The sequence below is a fragment of the Dermacentor albipictus genome, chromosome 10, assembly GCF_038994185.2.
Source record: "Dermacentor albipictus isolate Rhodes 1998 colony chromosome 10, USDA_Dalb.pri_finalv2, whole genome shotgun sequence".
NCBI classification, from domain to species: domain Eukaryota; kingdom Metazoa; phylum Arthropoda; class Arachnida; order Ixodida; family Ixodidae; genus Dermacentor; species Dermacentor albipictus.
Window position 1 is genome coordinate 24,699,013 of NC_091830.1, and position 21,957 is coordinate 24,720,969.

At 46.5% G+C, this 21,957-nt stretch overlaps 1 protein-coding gene across 2 annotated transcripts in view; it reads right to left on the reverse strand.

Annotated features, from left to right (window-relative positions):
• Window positions 1–21,957, reverse strand: part of LOC139050492 (uncharacterized) — a 66,722-nt gene that overhangs the window by 4,134 nt on the left and 40,631 nt on the right. The window contains exons 1-2 of one of the 2 annotated variants that reach the window (XM_070526937.1): window positions 17,076–17,144; window positions 1,668–2,014 (exon numbers count right to left, since the gene is read on the reverse strand). In XM_070526937.1, coding sequence (XP_070383038.1) covers window positions 1,668–2,003 — 336 coding nt within the window. In that variant the 5' untranslated portion in view covers window positions 2,004–2,014; window positions 17,076–17,144. Of the gene's footprint in view, window positions 1–1,667; window positions 2,015–17,075; window positions 17,145–21,957 lie in introns of those variants that run through there. The other variant, XM_070526936.1, reaches the window with a different exon arrangement.

The window sequence follows — 21,957 nt, forward strand, 5'->3', positions numbered from 1 at the left end:
GATGTCCACCGACAGAAGGGGTGATCATCTGCGATGGTGCACGTCTCTCTCTCTCTCTCTCCTCTGTTCTGGTGCTTGGTAAATTATAATACGTTTGCATACCGTGCTCGAACTCTGTTATTGTGTTAGACGTTCTTGTATCGTCAAGCCGTTTAGGTATTTCAGCTTTAGCGCTGTTGACTCAAGACTGGTAAGGTGTACCCTGAAATATTTACCAGCACCATCCAGCAGAACTAGTGCGATGTACTGTGAAGGTCTATTTTAGCGCAGTGTTTTTCACGCTGCCATGGCTTTACCAGCGCTACCCGTCGCTTATATGTAAATATGCCCATATTGCATATTCGACGGAGGCTGTCGGTAGGCTGACATTGCAAGCGGAGAAAATTGAGATTTCGTTCTGGAGTAGCCGCGCTTTGTTTTGCTACCGAACCTGTCACAACTGACATCTCCCTGGTCGACTATTCGGCCTCGAGAACAACTTCGAACACCTGAACACCTGAGTGTCGGCCGCAAACGCGTAGATGCTGGCGCCGATCGGATACCGACAGCCCGATGAGATGTACCCACCCACAGGCACGTCACCACCTTGCAAAGGGACACCACGTTGCAGCATGACACGTCGCCGATCGCTACATTTGTGGCCCACAACGTCACAAAGGCGATTCGTGGTGCTCGCGACAAGAAAGCTCGATCGCGTCACGCAGACCCACGCAGATCGCGTCAATGCAAAAAACGTTGTAACGCAAGCAGACGACACTTGCTGTGTGCCGGAAGTGCTTGACTGTATAGTGATAAATTGTCGTTGTGTATTCTGTTCACGTCACTTTCCTTTTAGAAATAAATTAACCAACCTTCCAACCATGACGAACGACAACTGTTCGTCATAAAGCTGGAAAGATTATCGACGACGCAACGTGGGTAGCCAATCGGATAGCTCCTCCAACTGACGTCAATTGGGCTAACTGCGTCGATTGTGGAGGGGTGGCTGAAAACTCAGGGGAGCGGCGTCGCTGCGATTGGCAGCGATGCGTATTTTTTTTAAACCTCGTAATAAATTACACGACTCACGCGGAGCGCTTAAATGCGTCACTTAATGATCAGAAGAACCTAACGACTCAGCACGTTTGTACAAAATCGTCGAAAACTGTTTCAAGGTCCCTTTAAGCTGCGGCTGATGAGCGAGATCGCGTACGTAATCGCCACCGTAACAAGATGGACATCGACATGCTGTCGTTAGTCCTTTCAGTCACAGTTTTATGCGGAAAGCTTTCAGGTGGACTTTTTTTTGGTCAACGCAGATCACAACCTAAGGAACTCCATTTTGGTGTCATGGTGCTTCACTGCACACAGCCACTACTTCCTTCCTATTTTCTTCTTTCTTTTTCCCTTTCCCTCACCCCCAGTATAAGGTAGCAAACCGGACGCTCGTCTGGTTGACCTCCCTGCCGTTTCTCTCCTTGCTATATCTCTCTCTTTCTTTTATTTCGAATCGCGTTCTTAGCGTCCCTCTGCTAATAACGTTCTAAAACTGGTATAGCGTAACATAGATAGAAAGAAAGAAAGCGCCTCGACCTATTTCTTCCTTTCTATGTTGCGCTGTACCAGTTTTAGAATGCAATGCCAACTCGCCCAATCCTAAACCCTAGTTATATACTAATAATGCTTACTGGCGTGCCACCACGCGCCTGACCCAACGTGACGTTCCTCCAGGCCGATGCGCGGTGAGTGTGCAAGAAAGCGTGTGCACCGTCGTACAGAACCACGTGGCGGTCGCTGGCGCACACCACCCGCCAGGCGTCGCCGCTGAGCTTCTGGGGCAGCGGCGAGTCCCGCCAGACGGCGCCCCCTCTGCTGCCGCCGCCACCTCTGCTGCTGACCGGCGGAGAGGGAGACAGCGTCCAGATCTTGGTGGCGCTGAGGGCGTAGAGGGAGCCGTCCTGGGACCGGTGACCCGAGAACGGGAGCAGGCGACATGACGTCGGGGACGGGGTGGGTTCTGGCATCCTGACCCTCTCTGCAAACGCAATGGGAAAGGGGTGGGGTATAGAGCGGAGCAATGTTAGCGAATGAGGGGTAACGGAGCCAAACACGCGGCTGTGACAACAAAGACAGCTTTACAGTTTCAATTTGCCCGTATTACCATGGGTTACCATGTAGGGATTGCCGGGTTACCACGGATATCTGGACGGCAGTTGCAACGCTAGTGGTGACATCTTGTGGCACCTTATGCAACTATAGCTACAACGCGTTAGAAATGTCTTACCGCAGCACCGGCTTTTGTCGAGGTTTTGCCGCACTTCTGGACGCAACGGAACGCCTGACGTGGCTGCATTCGACCCGTTTCATGCCAAGCGGTTAGCCGTTTCTAACCTGTCTTTTCCCATTCACGGGAAGTGAATCGTGTTGTAGACTCTTGCTACGCTATATCTCACGTTGCCTCCAATCTTTGGGCATTATCTCGGCGGCATTCTTGAGGTTCTCTATATCGAGGGATGAAGGCCTAGCCCACGATCGCACTCCATAGTGTTCTGTAGAATTCTATTTTTTTAATTATGGGGTTTTACGTGCCAAAACCACTTTCTGATTATGAGGCATGCCGTAGTGGAGGACTCCGGAAATTTTTAGCACCTGGGGTTCTTTAACGTGCACCTAAATCTAAGTACACGGGTGTTTTCGCATTTCGCCCCCATCGAAGTGCGGCCGCCGTGGCCGGGATTCGATCCTGCGACCTCGTGCTCAGCAGCCCAACACCATAGCCACTGAGCAACCACGGCGGGTATGTAGAATTCTAGTGAACTGTAATGGCACATAACAGCTCGCGATGTCACTGCATCGGAAGGGTGGCGCCATCTGCCAGCGCTACGGCAAGAAAAAAAAAAGGCGAGACACACGTCACGCAGTGACAGATCGCTTCACTGTTCCGTTGCACAGAAATCGCAATATTTCAAGCTGACATTCACTTGCCATTGTTTTGGATCAGCGTTACTCCATGCATCATAGGCCAGCATACATGCTACCCTCGTTCGCCCGTCAACGCCCTGACGTGTTAAATTGGTTTTATAAGTATTCTATGAATAATTTCACATCCTTCATGCGTGAGCTTCTCGTGGCAAAATTTTATGCTACAGTGACGCGTGCGACAACCCTACACGCCTTCGTTATGAACGACGGCTTCATCGACGGGAAAGAGTTCTAGCTCTAGGTTGCATTGCGAAAAAAAAATAATAAGAGATGGCGTACGGCCGACATTCCAATAGGAGCTTCTAAAGGATCAAGGAGCGCTTAGAGCGTGATTGTGGCTCAAACTATGGAGAACAGCGACCATGCGTTAATGTGCATTTCAAGGCCATGTACTTGCAAACATATTTGTGGCTACTTTCGTTGTTCTTGTGAAACTCAGCGGCCTCAGCTTCTGCGGTAACTTACTTTGATTCAGAAATGAAGTAGCCGTAACTTTTCTTTCATTTTTTTTTGTTACATGGGTGCTCTCGTCGTTGGCTAAGCGTAACACGATTATGCCGTTCGGTACGTTTTACATCAGCAGCGAAGTAAAATATCATTGGTCACTTCAGTAGTGCGTGTACCTGTGTGTTTTCTCTGCTTAAACATTGTGCCTCATGGTAGAACCACCAATTCTGCTAGTCACGCCTACGTCTCTAATGGTAAAACCTGTCCCGATACCGGGTCATCAGAGGCGCATAATGCACGGCAAGCTGGCGTCATATTTTGATGCTGACACCAGCTAGAGCACACAGAACTATTACTACAATTAAAACGAACATGTCCAAGTTAAAAAAAAATTGTCACACTAAGAGTCAATGCAGGTTTCCACCGATTGTAGAATGCAGAATTTTTCATTTAGGCCCTAATTTTCTTCACGATAGTTGCAGAAAATCGACAAGTAAGCAGAAATCGACAAAGAAAGCGCACATTTTAAAAATCAGCAACTCTGCACCAAAGCACTTATTACGTTATTTTCTTTTCTGCAAACTGCATCTGCCAGAGCATCGAAAGTGTGACAAATGCGATAGATGTGTTTGTAGCTTACGTGATATTATTACAGAGTTTACGACGGTAGTGAAAAAAAAATACTTCTCACAAATCATTGGTATATTATAGTGAGTGTTCACTACATCCATTTTGTCATCTTTGCATCTGTTATTACCTCCATTTATAGAACTGCGATACCGTTTTGTATCGCTGATTTGCAACGTTGTGAACTGCATGCTTGCATGTTTTTCCAGTTTTGAGACATTCAGCATTTTTTTGTAACATGAAGAATGATAGTTTAAATAAAATGTCCACTCCCTAAATTTGGTACTTTTAAAATTTTTGTTTTAAGTAGATTTCGGGGAAATGAAACTGAGATCTGAGAAAAGGGTGTCTCTGTTCCTACATATTTAGACACAAACTCGTGAGGTAATGCTTCCTGTTTATAAAATTTTATATGAATAAAATAAAGAAACTAAATTTGTGAAATGCGTTTTCAATAATAATTGCAGTGGGTAATTATAGCGCGAATTAAAATGGCTGCCCTTTCCGCGAAGCTTCGACGAGTAAAAATATATTTTTGTCTTGAATCTTCTAACCTTAACAAATTAAGACACTCGTTGCAGATGCACGCGATGCATGACACACATTCACAACCTTTGATGATATCCGAAATTTTCTTTAAGCAAGTGGAACGCTACCATAAGCTTTTCTACTAAACTTACTTTAGTCTTACTTTACTCTTTACTTTTACTTACTTTACTCTGGCGCTCTGATCGTTCGGCTGTGAGGGTGCTATTCTATATATCGATAAATTCAGCCGTATTGTCGAATTCGCCATTTTGGGAAGTCTGATTGCCCCAGCCGGCTGCTGCGGCCTCTCTGATTGGTTCAAAATTTAACATGGCGGAATCCGACGAGTGATGTGTGGTACGCAAAATCTTCTAATCTTCGTGATTGTTGCTTCTGACGTGCTCATTGTGTTTGCTTATTATGCTTAAATTGTCTTTTTTAAATTTCCGAGCCATCACATTTTTCTAAACTCTCGAAGGCGACATGTCTATGCACACGCGAATGATCATCGCGAATTCTCGTTCTATTGATAAGGTGATATATTACTGAAAAAAAGAAGACAATTGGCAAAGTCGCAAAGTCGTTTGAAGCCGGGAGGACGAAGTTTATGCAAATCCGTGCACTACTCATTCCTCTCACCCTGGCCAAACAGCTTCGCCTTGCAGCTGCCGCGAACACCAGCGCCCGATTTCCCTAACTATCGCAGTAAACTCTCTGGGCACAACCGCTCATTTGCAAAATCGTTCAGCAGAAAGCAGTGTACGGGAAGACAACTGGCCCAGTTTGACTATGCTGCCTGCGTTTGGCACAAGGCACTCTGCCGAGGCAGTCGGGGTGCAAAGGGAGAGAACTTGCAGCGGAAAAAAACGTTGAGGCGCATAAACCGGCTCCATCAGCCGCGCGTCCGGTCATCGCACAGCCGGTGGCAACGGTCTTGTGCTGTGCCGGCTTTCCCCAGCTCCTCCCCAGCCGTTCTCCCTACATCCCTCTTCCTTTTCCCAGTCGTTCCAACGTCTCCGCCGTTTCCCCTATCCTTCTCCGCGACTCTCCTCCTCACCGCCGTTCTCCCTCCAAGCCCTCTTCCTTTCCCCAGTCGTTCCAACGTCGCCTCCGCCTTTTCCCTAACCTTCTCCGCGACTCTCCTCCTCACCCGCCATTCTCCCTTCATCCCTCTTCCTTTCCCTAGTAGTTTCAGCGTATCCGCCTTTTCCCTATCCTTCTCCGCGACTCTCCTCCTCACCCGCCGTTCTCCCTCCAAGCCCTCTTCCTTTCCCCAGTCGTTTCAGCGTCTCCTCCGCCTTTTCCCTAACCTTCTCCGCAACTCTCCTGCTCACCCACCGTTCCCCCTCCATCCCTCTTCCTTTCCCTAGTAGTTTCAGCGTCTCCGCCTTTTTTCCCTATCCTTCTCCGCGACTCTCCTCTTTTTTTCCTTCCACGCTCCCAACAAACCCTTTCTCGAGCCGAGAGCGAACGTGACGACAGGCGGGTTCAGCGACTATGACAGCTCCGCGGGTCTCGGGCACCGGAAACACTCGCATTTAATGCGCAGGGGCAAGAAAGAAAGGGTTTCTCGCAAGCTCGCCTGCGCTCGGGCACAGTAACGCGGGCTTGATTAAAGCACGTCGTAGAAACTCTACCTCGCGCTTCTGCGCCCGTAAAAGGACGGCACCTAGCTACAGTATGTGAAGGCTGGGAAACGCTTACATCGTGATTTGACGCTATGGGATTGGTCCGGAAATGACAGCCCCGGCGCCATCGACATTGGCGGGGTTCGAATACTCGCCGTAGACGGCTAAATAGGCAGCTAAGCGGACAGCGACCATCTTTGGTATCGTTCCGATTCTGGCGAAGCCAGCAGAAGAGACGGCTTGACGAAGGCAGCATCGAAATGACGAAACATGCAGGCTGCTTTGCTGTCCAATGAAAGAGGTGGCTGAGCAGAAAGCTTGGAAACCTGACGGGAAAGTTGTTTGCTCTTAGAAAAAAAAGAAAAACAAGAAAAGAAAAAAAAATATTTACGCTTTCATATGCACGTAAGTATTCACAGTATAGATTCGAATTGCATAATTACCTTTTGGCTGATTCAGTAAACGCTTTCTCTAAATCTAGTTGTAATCTCTCGAGACAAAACAATTATTGCGAGGTTCATAGAAGGGTAACATAATATTCCTGACTATTAAGTAGCGCTAATATTTGATACTAATGGTGCAACTGAAAGGCTCCACTCAAAGCTACCACACACATACACAGAAAAGAAAGAGAACAAAAAAAGAAATCCCAGGGGACACACCAGAACCGCTAAACTCAAGTATGGTGTTGAGCAACGCCCTGCCCTGTTCTTGCAACACGACGAACGAAATTTCTCGTCGCGCGGCTTTCCTCTTCGCTGCACTGCAGGCGGGTACTGCGGTAAAGCAACCTTAACGCTCATCATCCGCTTCTCTCGATTCCCGCGGGATCTCGTTTCGCCACGTACGCATGGTGTCTGGTGGTTTAGGCGTACGTGACGTCACTTCGGAGCACGTACTTATCTCACACACCCGGCGCTTACGACGCGTATACCGCCCTGCTTCTTCTCAGGTGCCTTCTCTACCTAATTGTTGCAGTCTCACGGATGCCTTCTTCACTTTCGCGCGCTTTTGTAGGCTTTGCCGCCTCGGACGTTAGGGATACGAGTTCGTAGTGCATTTAATGTCCTTTGTGTTGCCTGTTCTTTAGTTGACGACGTTTTTTATTGTTATGTTGCTGACGAGAGCGTGTGTCGGGTGCGCGTCTCTAGTGAAATGACATTTAGCCATAACGCAATCGGCTCTCCTCTACGAAGTGTGCCAGCGGACAGTTTAGAGCCGCACAGGTTGGAGCAATGTAACATATAATTTATGTAACACGCAGTCCTGTTTTACCACGTTTTGCGATCCTTATGGCAAAGCTTAAGGGAATTCTCTTACTGCGCATATTTTGAGTAAGGAAACGGAGAGACGCATATGAACGAAATGTGCAGTCGAACCTCGCTGTACCGAAGTCGCGTCTGACACACCAACATCTTCGTTAAATCCGATATTCATTGTAAACATGTACTCATTGCACTGTAAAGTGTTGAGACAATTTTTGTTTACTTCGTTATATCCGATATTTCATTCCGTCCGTATTCGTTATATCGAAGTCGGACTCGTACAAAAACTTTTGATGCAGAAAGGTCCGTCTCGCGCTGAGCGATAACGTTGTAACAGAGATTAGCCGGTCGAAAACGTTCACCGAAAACAAAAAATTAATGCGCGTGCCAATTAGAGGCGTGAGTCATGCAATTAGATGTAACATCAAGTACTCTTACGTCGCAAAATATGACGTAATTATTACGCTGAAGACGTCGCTGATTGTGAACCCATATTTACCGCCGAACAAGCGGAGTGACACATTTCTGCGACCAGCGGCCGCAGCGCAACCGCTTGCGCTCGCGACCAAAACATAGTTCGCCGCGTAATACAGGCACAAAGGTGGGCAATCAATGCGTAATTTGACCTAACCTTTCACGCACAAGTTGTAGTTGTGATACGCGACGTAGTTATTCCGTGGAAAGCGTCGCAGCTGAAAAACAGCTTCACTGCGAAACGCGCGGAGTGATACTTCAGTGACCGAACTACTTGCGTAGCTTGCGGAGGGCTACGTGGTATGAAAAGAGCACGGCGATCGAACGCAATGTCATGTGTTTCATTGCGACCACAAACAGGCCAGAATACAAACAAGCCCCCCGAAAGTCATCATAGAAAATATGTTGGGTTTCTTTATGGCGTCTATAACATTATACCTTGAGTTGCAACAGAATATCGTGCCTGAGTTTGACAAGGGCGCACACGCAGGCGCCTTACAAATCATTAATGATAATGTGTTGTGTTTATGATGCATTTTTGTTTCCTCACATAGACATTGCGACGAGACGCAACAGGATGTTGCGCATAAGGTTTTACAAGGGGCACGCACAACCTTAAGACAGTCTTTTTAGGAAGCTCGTTAGTCATTTTTTGTTTCTTGTGCGTTTTATACACATTGTGTTGAGACGCCACAGAACGGAATTTCATGCATTCTTGCAAGCGATGCGTGGGCACCCTCCCCCCCCCCCCAAATGCAAAGGAGTAAGAGCAGAAATATATTGATTAATAAGTAAGAGAAGAGTAGAATGGAAATAGAGCAACTGAAGAACCCACGGGCTTCGTTCCTGCATAACCTCCTGGAGGCCGAAACAAGAAAAGGTAGGGAAGTAGCGAAATGACACAGCCATACAAAAATTGAGAAGGGCGAGAATACAAAAGACAATATAAAGAAAAAATTAAGAAAGAAACAACAACTACATAACCTCGACAGAAAAGCACCAGAAACAACGTCACCGCAACATCAAACTCGAAAAACTTCACGTCACCGCACACTTCGAAGACGGTCGGCTCACTGCTGCCCTTATGCGCCGGAACATACGGTACACGCACCGGCCGCCGGTGCCTGCTTTCTTCGACCGAACCCACTCTCCTCCCGCTTTTATCCTGTGCTCGTGTGTGTGTGTGTGCGTGTGTGTGTGTGTGTTTGTCGCAGGTTGTTCGCGCTGCGGAGCAGCAAAAGAGGCCGACAGTGAATGCGGGCCACTGTGGCAGTGCGTGCGTGCGCGCGTGTCTGCACGTGTGTAGCCGCCGTGGCTCGGGCGTGACCCCGACGCCTCTCGTTCGGGGCTTCCAACCGGAGCGTCGCTCGGCGTCGGCGGGCATCGGCGTGCGCGCGTCCTCGTCGGGCCCGGACGAGTTTTTGTTGCCGTCCGGTTGTTTGGGGGACGCGGGGGGGGCTTCTCGTGTTTGGCAACCGGAGCAGCGGTTTTGACGCAGGCCCGTGGCTCGGGCCCCGCCGGTCTCGGGAGTGATGAAGCGTGTCGTCGTCTTCGTTTTGTGGGGCTGCCGCCTCTCCTGCGCGATCCCTCGGCCATTCTTTCGGTCGGTGTATTTCCTTCTCTCGTTCCTTCCTTTGTATATATAGTCCTGCACGTTTCATTGCTTCTTGTTTGTTTCTCGTTTCGTTCCTTCATTCGTCCTCTCTTAGTTCTGTTCTTTTTCATCTTTACTTTCTTTGCAATTTAGCACCTTTCGTTCTTTCTCTCTCTCCCTCAGCTCTCTCTCTCTCTCCTTTCTTTGTAATTTAGCACTTTTTAGCTGCTTTGCAGGTTTCCTACCTTCTTTGTAACATACTATAAGAGATTCCCCTATAGCTTTTCACTCTGGGACCTCTTTCTGAATAAGTATTCAACTTCAAATTTCTTTCGTTTCCTTTCGTTTAACCGCCGAGGTGGCGCAGTGGCCTTGGTGTGGCGCTGCTAAGCCCGAAGGCACGGGTTCGAATCCGGATCGCGGCGGCCTGCATTTCGATGGGGGCGAAACGCAACAAAACTCCCTTGTACCGCGCAATGGGTGCACATCAAAGAGCCCCAGGCGGTCAAAGTTAAACCGGGGTCCCCCACCATGGCGTACCTCGTAATCAGATCGCGGTTTCGCCACGTAAAACCCCGGAATTTAATTAAAATTTCCCCGCCTTTCGCTCCTACCGTCTTTCCCTCCTTCCCCTGCTTGGCATCGTCGAGGTGACTCGGTCGCCGCGGCGTTCTACAGCCAAGCACGAGGTCGCGGATTCGACTCCCGACCCCGGCGTGCGCACTTCAGCTGCGCGAGAACGATGACCTGCATTGCTAAAAGCGGTTTATTTGGTTGCACTTCAGAACTGGCTCATTTCTTATTGCCTATGCCTACATACATACATACATACATACATACATACATACATACATACATACATACATACATACATACATACATACATACATACATACATACATACATACATACATACATACATACATACATACATACATACATACATACATACATACATACATACATACATACATACATACCAGCAGTGCGTTATGCAAGGGAGCCCCTTTTGAGCACAGGGAAACTACGCACTTGTTCAGTACATCTGTGACTCCCTGCAGTTGACCTTTGCAACGAGAGCACGCTGAGCGTTGCCGTGATGCCGTGTTTTTGACAGATAGAGGGGGCAAATAGCAGGCACAAATACAGGGGCCGTAATTTCAACTGACCAACTGTGCTTATATGCGTGTATACTGCGTGGTCGGAATGAAGTTGAAGTTTATTCATACGCAAAACATAGGCACATAAATGTAATATACAGACGAGGGTCCCAAAGTATTATTACTGAAAACGGGAAGCCAGTTGGCCCAAAGGCGCCACTTTGTTGATGCCAGACTGACCGCGAATCGTAAACTGTAGCGTTATGCCCGGTAGCTTACTTTAAACGCTTCTGCATCACATCCGAGCCATCCCTCTTAACGTACCGGTAGTTCCAGAATACCGCAATGCCACCGATTATCCAGCATTCCCGTCACGTCTTTCGCAACAGTCTCAACAGATAACAACGCGAAACACTTTCATGTCTCGAGGGTTATAACGGCGTGTTTCGTGAGAGGAATGACATCTTCGCATTTGTTGCGAATGACCTGGGGCTTCGGTGTCGGGAACGTGACGGGAGTTGGGTGCAGGCGTACGCCCGAAAATGACGGGCGCGTGCCCAGACTGCCCGCATTCGCCGGAGGCCGCAGAGTCTTCAGCAGCCGATGCCGTGCTGCTCATGCAGGAACGGAATTTCCACGTATAAGGCTTGGCCACAGTCACGAATATAGCAGTTCTCCGGCAGTGGGGGTACGGTGCACATAATTACTCGCGGCACTAGCATGCGGCGTTAAGAAATAGGACAGAAATATAAAATCAATCAATCAATCAATCAATCAATCAATCAATCAATCAATCAATCAATCAATCAATCAATCAATCAATCAATCAATCAATCAATCAATCAATCAATCAATCAATCAATCAATCAATCAATCAATCAATCAATTTCCCGATGGAGCTATGAATCGTCCGCTTGAATAATTCGCTGACAAATCAATGAATAGAAAAATTTGCTTATTACTCATTAGATGAACAGATTGCTCAAACATCTACTGAACCAAGTATTCAAGTTGTTCGTCCGGTGGCCAGCCCTTCATTCCAGGTCGCTCAGGTGCGGTCAAGTCATGCTTGTTACGTCCGGTTAAGCAGGCCAAAGTGGTCAGTACAGAGACTTGATATTTCATTTTGCTTTCTTTGTCTTATTTTACTAACATACCCTCCGGGCCGAAGGCGTTATGGAGGGGAGTGGTTAGATATAGTTCAATATCTACTATACAATATTGGCTAGCACAATTCTGTAACAACGTTATATACAAAACTAAATTTCTCAGCATACTATGTTCGAACACTTCTAAGCCGAAAAAAAGTGCTGCATTATTACAGAAAAGACGAAATTATCAATGTTAACAACTAAACGCTTCGGTAGCAGCTCATTAATAAGCGTGTTCTAGCCGCAGACAACGCGCAGAAGGGGTACTAGAGAAATACAAGAGCTGACAAGGCTCGTGGATGATGAGGTCGCTAAGCCGATGATTAAATTTTTACATGACGAGGGCCTGCTTTTATTTAATCACGTATCTATGCCGCAGAGCGACCTGCTCTAAAGAAAAAATAAAGGAGGAGGGAAGGGGCCTACTGTTTTGTCGTCATCTTACGCTTTCTCTAACTGTGCAGCATCGCCTTCCGATTATCACTCTTAATCTGACTCTCCTCAAAGGAATTAATCTTATCTTTCAAGTATTTCTTCATCGGTGACACCCGCGATCGCTGAAGCTTGAACCAAAACCAGACGGTTCGTCAGGAAACTCCAGGTCTCTCCGCATACCACTCCGACGGTGGAGTAGAAAAAAGATAACGAAAAAAAAATCTTTAATTACGTCCTCTATCCAGAATGATTGTCTTCGGCGGTCGCCAGTTGTTCATCGCATTGTCCTGCGGTAATTGAAAAGGATCCGATGCCAGACAGGGGCATCGTCGCGGAAGCGAGCATGCTTATCCAGGTCGCCGCGCGATCAACCGTGTATGTGCAATGCGCTATGCAATCGCGTGTTCCTTCAAGCGAATGATAGCAGCGCACGTAATGGACGTCTTCGTCCTCCCACTCTCGCCGACTCCTAAAGTCTGCCCCCTTTCCCCCTCGCCACTCCCTCTCCCCAGAAACTCGTGAGAACAGAGACCCACCGCTAACGCGGTTGGTAAGGTTAGCGCTACAAAACTGGGTTTAGGGCGCGGTATTGTATGCGACGATCAATTCCCATTACGCGTACAAACCCTCAGTGAGTAGGAAACTAATGATATAGTAGTAGGAATAGCACTAGTGAGTTCTGGCAGCAGTACTAGTACAGCTTCATAATCATCGTCATCACCATCATCATCATCATCACCATCATCATCATCATCATCAGCCTGGTTACGCCCACTGCAGGGCAAAGGACTCTCCCATACTTCAATAACCCCGGTCATGTACTAATTGTGGCCATGTTGTCCCTGCAAACTTCTTAATCGCATCCGCCCACCTAACTTTCTGCCGCCCTCTGCTACGCTTCCCTTCCCTTGGAATACACAGCTTAGCAGCTTACAGCTTACACACAATACAGCTTAGCAGTAGTAAATTAGCAGTATTAGTACTGGTAGTACTATCATCATAATCAGCCTAATTTATGTCCACTGCAGGACGAAGGCCTCTCCCTGCGATCTGCAATTACCCCTGTGCTGCGCCGTCTGATACGAACCTAGCGCCTGCGAATTTCCTAATTTCACCACCTCACCTAGTCTTCTGCGGTCCGTGACTGTGCTTTCCTTCTCTTGGCGCCCGTTCTGTAACCGTAATGGTCCACCGGTTATCTAACCTACGCATTACATGGCCTACCCTGCTCCATTCATTTCTCTTAATGCCAATAAGAATATCGGTTATCCTCGTTTGCTCTCTGATCCACACCATTCTCTTCCTGTCTCCTAACGTTACGCCTAACATTCTTCGTTCCATCGCTCTTTGCGCGGTCCTTATTAACTTGTTCTCGAGCTTCTTTGTCAACCTCCAAATTACTGCCCCATAAGTTGGCACCGGTGGAATGCATTGATTGTATACCTTGCTTTTGAATGATAGTGGTAAGCTTCCAGTCAGGATCTGACAATGTCAGCGGTATGCACTCCAACCCATTTTTATTCTATATATCTCCTTCTCATGATCGGGGCCCCCGTTGAGTAACTGACTAAGATAATTAAACGGACTCCTTACAGACTGTAGAAGCTGACTGGCGATCCTGAACTCTTGTTTCGTTGCCATCTTTATTATCTTTGTGTTTTGCATATCAATCTTCTACCAAACTGTTACCCTTTCTCTCTTAAGGTGCTCAGTCATTTGTTGTAACTCGTCCCCGGTGTTTCTGAACAGGATAATGTATCTGCAAACCGAAGGTTGTTGAGATATTCGCCGTTGATCCTCACTCCTAAGCCTTTCCAGTTTGATAGCTTGAATATTTCTTCCAAGCATGAAATGAATAGCAATGGAGAGATTGCGTCTCCCTGCCTGACCCTTTTCTTTATAGGTATCTTTCCACTTGTGGAGAATCAAGGTAGCTGTGGAATCTTTGCAGGTATTTTTCAAGATATTTACGTAGCTTCCTGTACTACTTGATTGCGTAGTGCCTCTATGACTGCTTGTGTCTCTGTTGAATCAAATGCCTTTTCATAATCTATGAAAGCCATATAGAGAGGTTGATTGTGCGCTGCCGATTTCTCTATTACCTAATTGATTACGTGGATGTGATCCATTGCGGAGTATCGCTTCTTGAAGTCAGCCTGTTCTCTTGGCTGAATAAAGTCAATTGTTTCCCTTATTCTGTTGGAGATTATCTTGGTGAATATTTTATACAATACTGGAAGCAATCTAATGGGCCTACAATTTTTCAATTCTTTAAGGTCTCCCTTTTTGTGGATTAGTATAATGCTGGCATTCTTCCAGTTCTCTGGAACCCTTGAAGTCGTGAGACATTTGGTAGAAATGGTCACAAGCTTTCCAAGCATGATATCACCTCCATCTTTGAATAAATCGACTGTTATTCTATCTTCCCCTGTCGCTTTTTCACGTTTTATGTCTTGCAAGACTCTTCTAACTTCACCACTAGTTATAGAAGGAGCCTCTGTAACTTGGTCATTACTACTTCGAATGAAGGTATCGTGGCTGCTCTGGGTACTGTACAGGTTAGTACAGAATTCTTCCGGTGCTTTTATTATATCTTCGAAAGTGCTGATGATGTTACCCTGCCCACCTTTCAATGCATACATATTGGCTCGTCCTATGCCAAGCTTTCTTCTCATTTCATGCTGCGTCCATTTTTTGCTGTTTCCTGAGCCCTTTTCACGTTATAATTTCGTATATCCCTTACTTTAGCCTTGTTGATCAGTTTTGACAGTTCTGCGAATTCGATCTGATCTCTTGAGTTGGACATTTTCATTTTTTGTCGTTTCTTCATTATGTCCTTCGTTACTTGGGAGAGCTTACCACTGGTTCCCTTGGTACGTTGCCGCCCACTTCAGTTGCTTCTTCTGAAGCCAGCCTAGTTACGGTTTCATTCATCTCTTCTATCCCATCTTCATCTCTCCGTAGTAAGGGCGCATAGGGTGTTGTAAGGCTGCAAGTACAAGCCTGAGTTGGTCTGCTTTTATCCTTACTACGTCTAGGTTGGCCTGTTTCTTCTTGACCAATTTTACTCTTTCTCTCTTCATACTTGGGTTAATCCTAGGCCTCACTAACTTATGATAACTGCACTTTACCCTACCTTACACATCTACATCTTGCACTATGCTATAACACTACAAACACTGCTTAGAAGCAGTGGTTTTAGTGTTAGTAGTAGTAGCGGAAGCGTTTTGTTGCCGTGTTCAAAAAGTGTTTCAGTACCTCTTTACATGTCAGACAGGCAGTTAGTACCACAAGTGGACTAATTATTTTCCAGAAATGTACATTTCCTTTCCTTGTGCGTTAAACAAGAATACGAGTCACTGCCCAGCGTTTCTTAGAGAACTGCTAAATAGCTGAGCGGATCCATTTCACCTATCGTCGTCCTAGGTTAGCTCATGCAACAACTTAGCCTTGTGGAGAAGCCGGCGACGTACCGTACTTTATTTATTAAAATGAAAATAAAATAAGGAGTTCCATTCACCCTGTAATAGTGACGGCCACTTCCGAAAATATTAACAATAATAAAACAAATACTGTAAGATGAGAAAAATTACTTCATAGGTTCAATAAAAATTAGAGGAGTCTCAGAATACACACGAATATGTAGAGATAAAAGTCGAGGACAAGTTGCACTACACTGAGTGCCTAGACAAACACGTATACAGAGTTCCAAGCACGTACATGAAGCTGTATGCAGTCTGAGATGAGCAAATGCGCAGATTAGGAAGGTACACATAATAAAATATTGTTCACACAGCGATGCGACAGCCAAGTGCGCGCTCCGTCACACAAGACGAAAAAGAAGAAGAAAGAATAGTATGGAACGAATAACATACAAGCGCTCATAAGTACAAAAAAGGGAGTCAGTTGTGTCTACATTTTTGTTCTGTGCAGTGCGGCAACTAGCGCACGTTAAGTAGCCCGTGTCCTCGAAGAAATATTCGAGTGCGTTCACTGCTCTTCTTTGTGCTGTGTTTCGACGGCCAAGGGCAGAGTAATTTTGTGAGGGGGGAAGGCCAGGGAGCACTCATTGCGTGTAGCACTTGTTCAAGCTGCCGTCTAGGCGTAGCGGGTCCGGCGCAATGGACGAGTAGTGAAATCAATCAATCAATCAATCAACCAATCAATCAATCAATCAATCAATCAATCAATCAATCAATCAATCAATCAATCAATCAATCAATCAATCAATCAATCAATCAATCACCGATCTTAGGGTACGACCCTATGTCGAATGGCGCTCTATCGGTATATAGAATTTCCTAAAGGAATCAATATACAATAGAGAGTTTCAGCCTGCATGCCTGCGCATTATTCTCTGCGGAACACTGGGTTTACCGCGAAGTAGAATACAGCGACAGCACTGGTTACGCCATCCTGTGGCACAGAGTTTGATTATAGAAATGACGCAAAGTGATTATTGCAGTGACATTCAATATTCTACTTAACTACTGGTGTAAAGTGTCAGTAGTAACATAACCGTCAAGATTTAGTTCTGTTACGTGTTTCCATTGACAAGAAAACTCTGGTGATGCGAAAACATTTCGAACGCTTTGTAGTTGGGTGAAACCTCACAAAATTTCTCCACCATGATTGTTATCCGCCATCCATCTCTCCGGTAACCCGGTTTTCCGTGAATAGTTATGAGTTTGCACGGCCAAGATGAAACTCTCTCAAATAATGATCAGAAGCCAATCTTATAAGTTTCGTTTAACCAGGTATTTCTACAACTGCGGGCAGGTGTGTCTCTTCTACAGGTCTTCTACCTGGTGACTGGAAGATAGCCAAAGTTATTCCTATATTCAAAGATGGAAACAGGCACTCACCTGGTAACTACCGCCCCATTTCACTAACATGCATTTGTTGTAAGCTTCTTGAGCACATCATTGCCTCCCATTTATCCCACCATCTTGAATCTAATAACTTTTTCTTTCAAAATCAACATGGTTTCCGTAAAGCGTTGTCTTGTGACACCCAACTCTTGGAATTTACATCAGATTTACATTATGGCATGAACAACAGCAAAATGATTGATTGCATCTTTCTGGACTATGCAAAAGCATTTGACAGAGTGGCTCACTGTCGTCTAATAGCTAAATTAAGTGCTCTTAAGATTGACTCATTAACATTATCTTGGCTTCGCAATTTCTTATCTAATCGGCACCAGTTTGTATTTGTGAATAACTTTAACTCCTCCACGTCTGTTGTAACATCAGGTGTACCCCAGGGTAGTGTGCTAGGCCCTCTTCTTTTCCTAATCTTTATAAATGATTTACCGAGCAACATTTCCTCCTGCATACGACTCTTTGCGGATGATTGCGTCATTTACAGAACAATTAACTGTCATAATGATCACCTAACTTTGCAAAATGACCTTCACCTAGTTAATCAGTGGTGCGACCGTTGGCAAATGACACTTAACACATCTAAGTGCTGCGTTCTTTCCTTCACTCGTACGAAATCATATCCTAATTTCCCTTACAAAATCTGCTCATCGGAAGTTCCCCGTGACTCTACTTACAAATATCTTGGCGTTCATTTTTCTACTAACCTAGCCTGGAGCTTTCACATCGAGAAAATATGCGCTAAAGCTAACAGAACGTTAGGGTTTTTACGTCGCCATCTGCACCTCTCGCCACCTACCATCCGTCAACAGGCCTACCAAACTTTTGTACGCCCTCAGCTTGAATACGCTTCTGCGATCTGGTCTCCTCATCAACAATACCTAATAGATAAATTGGAATCCATCCAAAATCGTGCTGCTCGCTTTATAACTTCTAACTACAGTCGTCAATCTAGCATTACCCAAATTAAACACGATGTTCTCCTGCCGGACTTGAATTCCCGCCGCTCCGTTGCTCTCCTCTGCCTCTTTCATAAATACTACTATAACTCATGGTCCAGCCGCCTGTCGCTTGAAACTCCTTCTCACACATCTACTCGACTTCATAATCATCTCAGTTTCAGGCGCATTTTTGGCCGCACACAGTCATTCAATAACTCTGCATTACCGCGCGCCATCGCACTATGGAATAGCCTTCCAAATAATATTGTTTCAATAAAAGATCCTGCGAAATTTCGTGAACATTTGGAACTTCACATGTTCATTTAACTTTTTTGTACGACTTTGTATTGTATTCACCTTTGTATTGTTTTTGGACTTTGTTTTCCATTGTATTTTCTTGAATTTGTATGTATTTTTCCAATGTTTAACAGTGTTCTTTTTTTTCCAATGTACAAACGTATTTGTTTCTCTTACTATGCAGTTCCCTTCTTTGCGTTAATTATTTGTCATTTTTCTGTAACCCCCCCTACTCAATGCTCCTCCGAGCCTGTAGGGTAAACTGAATAAATAAATAAATAAATAAAGATGCAACCGGGCTACCGGGGACGCCGGCGTGAGTGGCCTAAAGCTCCCCTATTTTTCAAAGGTAGCGATGGTAGTGGCCCTGATGATGGCGTCACCTGGTGGCTTGCAGTTTCATCAGATAGAACACGGAGCTATTGTTACAGTAAGCAAGTATACATTTTATTGTATTTAGCAGCTGGTGCAAATTTCTGACAGCGGCGCATTCGTTAACACGCAGCCTGTCCTTGTTTATTATCTCTTTGACAAGAACACCCAAGTAACGCGAAAGCGCGTGTAACGCGTACTGGTTGGACAAAGCGTTGCAAGATGTCGCTCTAGCGATGTGGATGCAGTCCGCATCTCCAGAAGCGTTGAATTCCGGGAAGGTTAACACGTTTACGGACAAGTTAAAATTCTTCTTAGTAATACGGGACTGGTGGAAGTCGCGCTGTCCTGTCGGTCTTCTACGCGCATGGTGTATGTACTGCGCCCAACACGTTCAATTCTGGGTAGCACCGGTATCGGGAATCGCGGCGGAGGTTACGGAATATGCGGGGAAACGAGTCAAGAGGGATTCCCGCTGCGTTCCGAGAACTGACTAATTTGCCGGACGGCCGCGCCGCAGGTTTTGGTTACCTTCGTTAATGGCGACGAATGGGCGAGTGCCACTCCGAGAACCACGCACGCTGCGCGAGGGGGGCGCTGAATTATTCAGAAGCCGCGCGGCGGGTTATGATGACGCGGTGCACGATCGAACGTGTCCTTGCAAACACAGCGCGACACACGCTGCCGTGCGTCGGTGTCGTTTATTGTCAACGTCGCCGGCATGCAGCGCCCCGTTATGGGAGGTTGGGCGTCATTTGCATGAGGATCTCCTATTCTGGCATTCGGTCTCCCCAACGTCGATTTCCCCAGGCGAGTTTTTTTCTTTTTTTCGCGGGACTCGTGTGACAGCGGAACAATATTAGAGAGAGTTTCAGAGAGAAGTATGGATTCAAAGTCGGGGGACGGGCTAAATTCGCGCTGTGTTATAAGGAAGTAGTGTTGGTCACGTACATTTTCTTGAAAAAAAAAGATAAAGTCGAGAAAACAGTGACGTTTTCGAGCAACTCTGCCGACACTGATATTGACTGCTTTAGGAACTATACGGAATACACTCGTTCGAAGCACGTAGTAGATTACTTGAGTTGCAGGTAGCTAATGTGATGAGGGAATTATATTGTGTTAACCCTCTCTTTCTCTCTCTCTCTCCATGGTCATTCTTTGCTATAGGCCATAAGAACTTGTCCTTGGGCAAGTTGGTGCTTAGGCTTGCACATACACAGTAAAGGCTCAATCAAACCGGCGACTTGAGGAGGTCGTGCGACAATTTGCGAGTGGCGACTAAAGAAGTGCGACTGAACGCGACCGATGCTCGCACAGCGGCAAGCCCGGGCGAGCGCGACCATGCAAGTCGCAATCCCGTAGATTATCGTTCTCGGCGAGAACTCTTGAGATCCGCGCAGTTTCCGCGCACCTCGCTGGTTTCGCGTTCAGTCAACAGCCACGGATTTTGATTCGAGCGAAGAGTGATGAGGCATAGCACATCACTGTGCTGATGTGCTATGCCGTGCATGGTGTCAGCTGTGTCAGTGCGGAAGCCTCCGAAAAAAAAAAAAAATCTATGGACACTTTGCTGAGCTAAACTGCGATAGGCGGAAGCCTACATCTATGAATGCCTCTGTTGCTGTTGTCTGAGCTGTTCTGCGAACGGACGCCGCCGTGGCCGCGAGCATGGGACGCAAGCGCAGTGTCACCGACTGTGACTGATCACCGCTTTCCTGCGTCCACCGCGGACTGTGCACGGACACTCATGAGCCACTAAAGGGCTTATGCCTTAAAAGCGACGCTAATGTACGCGTCCGTGCCTCCGTTCGCGGTAAGTGGGCCGGCCACGCAAGCCGCCTCTTGCTCGAACTTCGCGCGCGTGATGAGTAATATCGAGAGTAATTATGCAAAAAAGGTGAGGCGTGCATACAGGACACAAGAGAAGACACGCCTCACCTTTTTGCATAATGAATTCTTACCAACTAGCAGACCTTTCTGTCGTTCTAATCGAGAGTAAGTTGTGATTTCTAGTTTGCGTTGCGTGAGAATGGGCGCATAATTCTTGTGCCTTCTTTCGCTGCTGTTTAGTCTCCCGAGAATGCTACCGCGTACATTCGACGCGTTGCTGCAACTGCTGCGCCCCAGCGTCACGAGGCAAAACACCAATAGCATTCCTGTAATCTGCCACGGTGGCGTGGACTTTTTAGCTGGTTCGACGCAGGAGGACGCCGGTAGAAAAACACGTGCTAACACAACTTTCGGCTCGCGGCTGATTGGTTTAGCAGTTTTGCGACCACGGTCGCGCGACTGAAAAAATGGAGCAGCGAGAGACTGGCCCGGAATAGTCGCTTCTAGTGAAAAGCGACCATTTACGACTAGTCGCTTTGAGATCAGCTTGGTCGCGCGACCGCTGTCAGTCGCCGGTGAGAATGAGCCTTAAGGTGGCGTGAGTATGGTCACAATTTCTTTCTTTGCATGCAATGTTATCTAATCTCGCACCGGCCTACCTTCTAACACTTTTACAACTTTATCTCGAACTAAATTTATATTTCTAAAACATGAAGTAACATTCGTAAAATCGTAGAACGGGCCTGAATTCGTAAATCTTACAAAATATTGAAGAGAGTTGGCAGGTATGCTCGTCAACGTTGAACATTAATGTATTTCGCCACTGCTTTTGAGGATGCATCTTCGGAACAGCCACTAAGCGCAGGTTTTGCGCTAAATCGGTGTCACTTCATTGCAGCTCTGGTTCAATTCCGCAATCGGAGTGTACGTAGTAAAGTGAGCAATGGAAAAAAGTAACTAATTTTTAAAACATTGCTAACTAGTTTTATTCACAATAGAGTTATATGTCGTACAAGCAATGGACTTCGGGCAATCCACCTAAGGTAGGAGAATGGTTGCATCCGTCACCAAATATTTTGAAGTCTCCTTCTACTAAATGAAAACTATTCCGGCAGGAACTACCTCAGGATGTCTGCCGACTTTAATTGCAGTTAGCATTGAAGCATTGTAGAGACACATCGTACTGCCACCGCCGAAACGAGCCCTGTGCGAGGCTTGTACTTCAACCGCGCTCATCTCTCTCGCTTCCCTCCGGACACGCTGCGCCATCTAATGGTGCCGCCGCGAATTACGCGCGTGGCACGTGTTTTACGCAGACAAAAGCGTCTTAATATGTATGATGCGGGTTCGATTCCAAACAGCACTGGATAAATGTTTTAGGATTCGTTTTTATTTGAGGTATTGAAGAGTGGATCATTCCCAGT